The following is a 9,010-nucleotide window of genomic DNA, read 5'->3' as shown; positions in this document are numbered from 1 at the left end:
CACTCGGTTATGATTTGTATTTTCTGGGTTTTTTTTTTTGTTTTTTGTTTTTGTTTTTAATTTATAACAGTCCCACTCACCTCTATTTATTCATTTTTGGGAAAACCCAACCTCCCTCTCCCCTAAGCCATCCCGCTTGCCCCTCCTGGGACCGCCCGCTGCCGGGCCCTCCCTGCGCCCCAGAGTGTGTGTCCGGGCCCGGCCTGTCCGTCTCCGCCCGCCCGTCCGCGGCTCCTGCCGGGTTCTCATGGTGCTCAAACCCGCTCCCCTCCCCTACGTCCTGCACTTTCTCGGACCAGTCCCCCCACTCCCGACCCGACCCCAACCCCGCCTGAGGGTGAGCGACTCCTGTACTGTAGGGGAAGAAGTGGGAACTGAAATGGTATTTTGTAAAAAAAAAATAAAATAAAAAAATTTAAAAGTTTTAAAGAAAGAACTATGAGGAAAAGAAACCCCGTCCTTCCCAGCCCCGGCCAATTTTAAACACGAATTTTTTTTTGAAGCGTGAAACAGCCCAGGGCCATGTTCCCCCTGGGGCAGGGACACCCGGGGTGAGTTTCTCTGGGGCTTTAATTTCGTTTGGTTGTTTTTTTCTCCTCCAAGCTGGGGCTGCGGAGGGGCGGGGGGTTTACAGTCCCGCCCCCTCTCACTGCACTGTCTCTCTGCCCCAGGGGCAGAGGGGTCTTCCCACCCTATCCCTATTTTTGGTGATTTTTTGTGTGAGAATATTAATATTAAAAATAAAAGCAAAAAAAATCCTGTTTTGATAACGTGCTGGTGATAGCAGGGAGGGTACGGGGAGGAGGGCGGGAAGGCCATGATTGATGGGGAGGGACTGCGCAGACCCCGGAGGGGGCGAGCCCCTCCCTGGAGGCGCCTATGGAATGTCCAGAGCTCTGGTCCCCTCCTCGGGATGGGGGGGTGCCTAATCCTACAGCCGCATTCCAGGATAAGGGGGGTGGGGAGAGGCCGGGCCGGGGGAGGGGCAGGAAAGAGGGCTATAAGGGCCGCGGCCCAGGCGGGCGGGAGCTAGGCGGGCCATGGCGGATGTTCCCGGGGCGCAGCGACCGGTGCCCGGCGGCAGCCCAGAGCCCCGGGACCCCCTGGACTGCTGGGCATGTGCTGTGCTGGTAACGGCCCAGAACCTGCTGGTGGCTGCTTTCAACCTGCTCTTGCTGGCGCTGGTCCTGGGGACCATCCTGCTACCCGCTGTCACCATGCTCGGCTTCGGTTTCCTCTGCCACTCCCAGGTGAGCGTGCGCCCCGAGTGTGCGAAACTGTGTGCGTGTGTACTGATGATGATGGGTCTCTGGGCCGCAAACTGTCCCCTCCTGTGCTGTTCCTGCCCAGTGCACTGTCTGGCCCAGGTCCGCTTGGGCCTCATCCCTCCGCCCCGTTCTCCCACAGTTCCTGCGCTCCCAGGCACCCCCTTGCACCGCGCACCTGAGGGATCCGGGCTTCACCGCCCTGCTGGTCACCGGCTTCCTGCTCCTCGTGCCGCTTCTCGTACTTGCCCTGGCCAGCTACCGCCGCCTGTGCCTGCGCCTCCGCCTGGCCGACTGCCTCGTGCCCTACAGCCGAGCCCTCTATCGGCGCCGGCGTGCCCCGCAGCCGCGGCAAACCCGAGCCTCATCAGGGGCCCAGGCACTTCCCACATCAGGGAAGGTCTGGGTCTGAGGACCCTCGAGTCAAGAACAACCCCTGATGACTGCTGTCCCTCCCAGTCGGTCCAAGAACTTGAAGCCCCGGAATCTCCCGACCTGCCCCCATTCGTGCCTGAGTCAGGTTGCAGCATCCCCTCGGGAACAGCAAAGTCTGTGGACCCAATGCTAGTAAAAACCCGGCACACCCAAGAAAAACCACTTTCCTCTCACTTCCCACACCAGAACCTGAACATCTGGGCTGGAGCCTGCACACCTTACTCCCCCTCTGGCCCCTGTTATCGTGAATAGGACAACTGAATCTTGCGCCTGCCTTCACTGAAGTAACTCCGCCAGCATTTAAGGCGGTGGGGGTGGGGGTGGGGCTGGAGTGTTTACACATCAATAAAGAATTAGCGAACTGAATACCTTCTGGCATCCTGTGGCCAAAGAGGCGGCAAAAATATCATCTCTGCCTGGTGCCCAGAGGCAGGAAAAGCGTGCCGGGGGGGGATACGCGAGCATCCTTCTTCAGCCTCCTGGCCTTCTCTTATCGCATTAGCAGACTCTTCCTGGCCAGACCCCAGAGCTCTGTCCCTGACCCCAGAGTCACCTCACCATCAACTGAGTGGAGAGGCCAGCCTCGGCCCCCTGCCCTACTCCCCTTGGGGACCTGAGCCTGTTCTCTGACCTCAGCTCAGAGGAACTCGGTGTTGCCAGGCCGGGGAGGGAAACAATGGGCCTTCCGGAGCAGGATGACACCCCTCCCGCCACAATTCTGGAGCAGCAGTGTGGGAGGGACGATGCAGGAGTCCACCCTAGGGACTGTTTGTCCTCAGCTCCGCCTGTCTCTAACCGCCCCTCCTCTTCCGAACCCGAGAGACATTTGGCACCTCTGGACGTTCAGGTTGGCCCAGTCTGGACCTCGGAATAACCCTTTGCTCTAGGGGTGGGCGTGCAACCCCCGTCCAGGCTACACACAGACACAGGCGACTTAGGTCACAGGTTTAATGAAGTCTGATAGGCATGCGCGACCCGTGGTCAGAGATACGGAGGCCCCGCCAGGCTCTCCCTTTGCACCTCAATAGAAACGATGTGGTGTCCGGGTACCATAGCTAGACCCAGCACACGTGGTTCTCCGGCAGAAAAGGAATCTGGAAAGAAGAGTCAGAGCATCAGGGAGGCAGGCCAGGGTCAGTCCTGCCCCTTCTGAACCACGACTTCAAGCCCAAGAAAACCAGGGGTGCAACCGGGGCGTGAAGGGGAAGTGCCTTGCTTTAGGCCCCGCCGCATTCCCCGGGCAGGTGTGCATTCCCCGGCCACTGACCCGACGGTTTGAGGAACTCTTGCGCCGAGCCTAGGATGACATTGCAGTCGCGGTCGGTGCAAAGGAAGCAGCCGACTAGAGTCCGTCCGTCAGTCATACGAATGCGCATTGTCTTGTTAAGCAGTGCCTCCAGCTGTTGCCGAGCGCGCGCAGCCGGCGAGTCTTCGCGCTCCCCATCCGAGTCCTGGGCGGGGCGAAACACGCGCTCAGACCGCGCAGCTCCGGCGGGCCTGAGGCCCGCGTAACCACAGCTCCCGGCAGCCCGCGGGGCGCTCACACGAAGCCCAGAGGCTGCCGGGAGCTGCAGTCCCCCCCCCCACCATCTTGCTACCCGACTGCCCCTCATTCCCAGAACCTGAGCCCACGCTAACCCCAGCGCTGGAGCTGCTTTGACGCCGGCTACAACAGCCATTCTCTTCTCGTAGCAGCATAGTCGGCCCAGCTCCGGCCATTTGCCCTGGGGCCTCGTCCGGGCCCTTCAACTTCCTGAGAACCTTTCGGGTCCGCTGCTTTCAGATCTCGCGAGCGCTCCCGACGTCTTTTCCTTTCGCGAGATCTTTTTGCCTTCTCCTCCTAGTCTCCTGGACAACTGCAGAGATCTCGCGAGTTTGTTCTACTCCGAAGCTGTGGCTGAGGCCTATTACACAGAATGTCTTAAGATATCGCGAGAAATTTCTCTCCTACATTTTGGGAACCTGGAATTTAACGAGAATACCTTCTTTCATAACCCTCTGCCTCCTTTTTTTCCTGCCTCGTGAGATAGTCTGTCCTAAATATCCCCCGCCGCTATGAGTCAGAATCGACTCCACGGCAATGGGTTTGGGTTTAGGTGCCAGATTCCGGAATCACACTACATTTCCCGCGAGCACTTGCAGCCCAAGCCCCACCCCTTGCCGACGCATATTTAATTTAGTGGACGGTGGCCGGAAAAGGACAATGGTTTCCATGTCAGCGGGTAAATGCGCTCCCCTTAGTTCCTGAACTTGAGGTGGATGTAGTTGGGAGAGTTTGCGGAGGAGCAAAGAAGCAACTGAAGACGGTGACCTACAGAGCTAGAGCCATGCCGCGCCGGGGCCTAGTGGCCGGACCAGACTTTGAATTTTTCCAGCGTCGCTATTTCACGCCGGCGGAGGTGGCCCAACACAACCGGCCCGAGGACCTTTGGGTGTCTTACCTGGGCTACGTGTATGATCTAACGCCGTTGGCACAGGAGCACAAGGGTAAGGGCCAAACGTGGGACCGGGGCCGGGGCCGGATTGTGTGTCTGGGGATGCCTGGTTCTTGGATGGTTGGCAGTGACGGAGGCTGCTCCTTCCCAGGGGACTTGCTGCTGAAACCCATCGTGGAAGTTGCAGGTCAGGACATCAGCCACTGGTTTGACCCAAAGACCAAAGACGTGAGTTCTGCTGGAACCCGGGGTTGCGGAGAGGGGCGCCGGAGAGCGGGGGTGGGAAGGAAAAACCCGAGGCCGAGATTGACTGCTCCGACCTCTGCTCCCCCTACCCTGCTTTCAAGATCCGCAAGCACATAGATCCTCTGACCGGCGCTCTGAGGTACAGCACCCCGCGGGGCCGCTTCTTGCACGTTCCTCCTCAGCTACCCCGTTCGGACTGGGCCAATGATTTCGGGAAGCCCTGGTGGCAGGGGTCGCGTTATGAGGTAGGGCGACTGTCCGCGAAGACCCGGCACATCCGCATCATTAACACGCTCACTTCACAGGAGCACACATTGGAGGTGAGAACTAGGGGCTAGGGGCAATTTAGGGGGAACTGGGAATCCCGGCAGACCTCCAGGCGTATCTCCAGGGAGGGCATCAGCTCTTCATACCCGGTAGGAGCTGTATTTTTTCACTTTTTAGGGCCTACTGAGGAAAAGACACCACCTAGGTCCCAGGGTTGGGAATTCCAGGAGCGACTAGGTCACATAGCGTCTGGGTCTTCATAGGCCCAGGACAGCAGTTATGAATCTTGGTGATGTGGCCCTTGGAAGCTCTTACATGCTGTGTTTTAGACAGCAGCTGGACTCTGCTATTATTCTACTCTAGTGTGAGGATGAGGTGAGTGGCGAGTGGCTTTGACCCTCTAGGGCCATCTGTTTATTAGAAGTGGCTGCCATGAAGATAGCAGTTTTAACTTCATTTCTGGGACTGTGGCGTGCCTGAAGCTACTATCTACCCAGGGAAACATTCTAATCCCAGCTCTATCATCTTTTGGGCTCTTGGTCTTAGCTTGGCCTGGGTGTGTGTTCCATTCAGAATTCTGGGGGTGGGGTGCTTCCGTGTTCTCCAGGTGGGAGCCCTGGAATCAATGTGGGAAATCCTACACCGCTATCTCCCCTATAACGCACATGCTGCCAGCTACACATGGAAATATGAAGGGAAGAACCTGAAAATGGACAGTACCCTGGAGGAGAATGGAATCTGGGATGAAGATGAAGAATTTGACTGGCTCAACATGGACAGTACACTCTACACACCTGCGTTACTGCTCTACTTCAACGATGACCTCACTGAGCTATAAGGAAGGATTTGTATGCTTACATACACTTAAGACATACTTTGAGTTTGGCTGTTTCTGTGCCCTGAAGGAAAAGAGGTGGGGTGGGGAGTGCCTGGACCTAGACATCCACTCCTGTCTGGGAACTGGCCTGTCCAGTTCAAAAAAGGTCCTCTTCCCCAGCTCTATTACAATGTGCTCCAAGAAAATTGGGGAGAATAGTAGAAATGAACTAATTTTTAATGATACAAGGAAATGAGAATATCTTGGATTAGGAAGACATAGAAGGGGATGTCAGACAGAGCTCAGGCAGAACTTTTTGATAGTAACCGAAGTTCTACACAGGGATGGTGTATAGACAATTTTTTGGTGATGATGGAAATAATGGGTTGGATGCAGGAAGATGGAATTTACAAAGACAGGAATAGAAAATGTCTATAACTGACCATACAGAACTGGCTTATCGCTCTTCGAGAATAGTATTTGGCACTTGAAACCCCAGGGGAAGAAAGGAAGTGAATGGTTAGCAGGTAATTCAAGCTGGATGTTATGCTAGGTGCTTTATACATCCTCCTTAATACAACTACCCAATAAGGTGGATACCACTACCACTATTTTACAGATGTCTTCTGAGGCTTAGAAATATTTAATAACACAAAGGCACACTAGTTAGTAACCATCAGAGCCAAGTCTGTCCAAGTCCAAAGCGCTTGTTCTTCTCAAGGTAAAGGCAGTGTTTCAAAGTCTAATTCATGTTAACATTTGTTAATGATTGCTCTCAGATCAAGTGTTTGGGATGTGGGTTTGTCTTAGGCCAGTTGCACAATGGGGCACTGTTATGTAGTCAGCCGCTCTTCTTTCTGCAGTTATAGGCTTTGGAAGGGAGTTAGCCGAGTTCTCCAGTGGCAGAGAGGAGTCAGGGAAGGGTGTCAGCTAAGCAATAGCTAGTGAGGCTAATTCCCAGTTAATCCTATAGCAAAACTTTCCTTCTGACTTTTTGAGGCAAAACAATGGGTATTTACTCCAGGAAAAAAGAGTGGGGAAAGGGCCTGGGGATTGGGACATGTTGGAGGGGAGAACAAAATGGGGCAAATAGTACAGTATGTTCAGGATGAGCCTGTGCTCCTTAGGGAGGGCGAGGAAGACAGGGTTGAGTTGGCAGGATGGTGACTCTGAAAGAGGGGGCTTGAGAGGCAGGGGTTATGTAAAGAGAGAAGCCAAGTATCAGAAAACTTTCCTGGTGACCAAGGGAAAAACCATGGGGGGCAGTGGCCAGATTTGGTAGCCTTAAGCTAAGCTTGGGAGTTTTCTGAGGGGCTGTGAGAGGTATGAACAAAGATGGAGATACCCTTGTTGGCTTCAGCAGGATCTGATCTCACTGTGAGACTAAGGGCTTCCCTTCAATCCCATGAAATGTAGAGTCCATGAATTATCTGAACCAATCATTCTGATGATTAACTCGGCAGTTGTTTCACATGTATCTTGTTTGCTCAATTAAACACTGAACTATTTAAGAACTGAAGTAGATTGTTCTTTGCACCAGCCTCAGGGCTGTGTCTGTGAAACTATCCTGCCTGAACCTGTCCTTCTTCCAATTTCCTACTTCAGTATTTCTAGCCAGAAACACATCCCTCTCCCCACACACCTAGCAGATTCTACCTCCTAAATATCTCTGGAATCCATTTTCTTTCCTCCAAACCACCACACCGCTTGACTGGACTGTTCTGGAAGCTTCCTAACCTCTCCCCCATTTCCACTTCTGCCGTCCACGCACTACAGTCAGAATGGTCTTTGGAAAACAAGCATAATCATCAAACTTTCCTGCTTCAGATTCTTCAGTGGCTTCAAATTGTTTTTGGAATAAAGTCCCAAATCCAAGACCTTGCATAATTCAAGCCCTGCCTACCTTTCCTGACAGTCCTTTGTTACCTGTGCTCCAGCCACACTGGCTGGCTTTCAGTTCCTTAAATGTCTTCTTACTTCAGAGGTTTCACGTAGACTATTCCCTTTGCTTGGAACACTTTTCACTCTTCACCTAGCTGATCCTAAGTTTCTTCCTCAGGGAGGCCTTCTGCTTTCTTGGTCTAGTTCAAGAACCAAAAAAAAAACAATTGCCATTGAGTCGACTCTGACTCTGACTCATGGCAACCGGAACAATCTCTGTTAAATCTTTTCTTAGCACCATGCATTTTTCATTCAGAGTACATGCTAACTGTAATTTTAAAATTATGGACATAATTGGCTGGTTGGCTGCTAGACTGTAAGCTCATAAGGCTAGAGATCTTATCCATCTTGTTCATTGCTGCATTCCTGGCGCTGGACACACAGTTGCTGCTCGATAAATTTTGTTTGAATGAAATATTAAGTGAATTCATCTGTCTATAATAACTAGTGGACAGGATGTTGTGTCCTGGGAGGCAAGGTGGGACCACAAAATAGGATGCCTGGGTCCTCTTGGCTGTAGTCTCTATCTATAGGCTTTTCTTTACTTGCTTCCTCGTGAATCCAAGACCAAAAATTACTTGGTAGAGGTTCTTACTCTCATCGGAGATTTTTGGGGTAACCCACCTGTCATTTCCCCATATGGCCACCAGGTGGCTGTAATCACCTATGGAGTCAGAGAGAAGGGCCCAGAGGAGGGAAACCCTATTGGAAGGTATCCCTTTGAGATTTATAGTTGAGGAGGGAGGGGTCAGAAAAAAGGAAAAACCACATGGCCACCGTTCTAGGCTTATTCCTTTTACTTTTTTTCACAAGCAGATGCCAACAAAAGTGCAGTTTTAAAAGTAAAACTCATGGGCTAGGACAAGTAGGAAGGTCTTAATTATCAGCAGTGTGTATCAGATGAGACACAGAGCTGAGGAAGGAAGAAAAGACATTACAAATTTTTAAGATAATAGAGTGCATCCATTTATTAATATTTATTGACTTTTATAATCTTTTATTGTACTTTAGATGAAGGTTTACAGAGCAAATTGGTTTCTCATTAAACAATTAGTACACATACTGTTTTGTGACTTTGGTTGCCAACATGTCATATGACATGTCAACACTCAACCCTTCTCGACCTTGGGCTCCTCATTACCAGCTTTCCTGTCCCTTCCTGCCTTCTCGTCCTTGCCCCTAGGCTTGTGTGCCCATTTAGTCTCTCTTTTTAAAATGGGCATAATATTTGGAAACACTGGTGGCATAGTGGTTAAGTGCTATGGCTGCTAACCAAAAGGTCAGCAGTTCAAATCTACCAGATGCTCCTTGGGAACTCTATGGGCCAGTTTTACTCTGTCCTATAGGGTCGCTATGAGTTGGTACTGACTTGATGGCAACAGGTTTTTGGTGAATATTTGGCTGAAGGGTGAACTTCAGGAGTGTCTTCATTACTGAGCTATAAGGGTGTCCAGAGGCCATACTCTTGGGGTTTCTCCAGTCTCTGCCAGACCAGGAAGTCTGGTCTTTTTTTTTTTTTTTTATGAGTTAGAATTATACATTTTTCTCCAGCTCTGTCCGGGACCCTCTACTGTGATCCTTGTCAGAGAAGTTGGTGGTGGTAG

General features: G+C 52.0%; 3 protein-coding genes across 3 annotated transcripts; 2 read left to right on the top strand and 1 right to left on the bottom strand.

Moving 5' to 3' along the window:
• The first annotated feature begins 1,040 nt into the window (after positions 1-1,040).
• Positions 1,041-1,677, top strand: TMEM88 (transmembrane protein 88). Its single transcript, XM_004376017.1, has 2 exons — positions 1,041-1,250; positions 1,408-1,677. Exons 1-2 carry the CDS (start codon positions 1,041-1,043, stop codon positions 1,675-1,677), a joined length of 480 nt encoding a protein of 159 aa, XP_004376074.1.
• A 960-nt stretch (positions 1,678-2,637) lies between these two features.
• Positions 2,638-3,556, bottom strand: NAA38 (N-alpha-acetyltransferase 38, NatC auxiliary subunit). Its single transcript, XM_004376016.2, has 3 exons — positions 3,339-3,556; positions 2,968-3,151; positions 2,638-2,794 (listed from the first exon to the last, which is right to left on the bottom strand). Exons 1-3 carry the CDS (start codon positions 3,417-3,419, stop codon positions 2,682-2,684), a joined length of 378 nt encoding a protein of 125 aa, XP_004376073.1. The 5' UTR covers positions 3,420-3,556; the 3' UTR covers positions 2,638-2,681.
• A 420-nt stretch (positions 3,557-3,976) lies between these two features.
• Positions 3,977-6,920, top strand: LOC101350296 (cytochrome b5 domain-containing protein 1). Its single transcript, XM_004376015.2, has 4 exons — positions 3,977-4,187; positions 4,287-4,363; positions 4,483-4,701; positions 5,256-6,920. Exons 1-4 carry the CDS (start codon positions 4,028-4,030, stop codon positions 5,484-5,486), a joined length of 687 nt encoding a protein of 228 aa, XP_004376072.1. The 5' UTR covers positions 3,977-4,027; the 3' UTR covers positions 5,487-6,920.
• The last annotated feature ends 2,090 nt before the right edge of the window (positions 6,921-9,010 follow it).

This window comes from Trichechus manatus, unplaced genomic scaffold (assembly GCF_000243295.1).
Source record: "Trichechus manatus latirostris isolate Lorelei unplaced genomic scaffold, TriManLat1.0 scaffold00040, whole genome shotgun sequence".
NCBI lineage: Eukaryota > Metazoa > Chordata > Mammalia > Sirenia > Trichechidae > Trichechus > Trichechus manatus.
The sequence above is the reverse complement of the archived record's forward strand: the minus strand, read 5'-3'. Positions and strand labels throughout refer to the sequence as shown.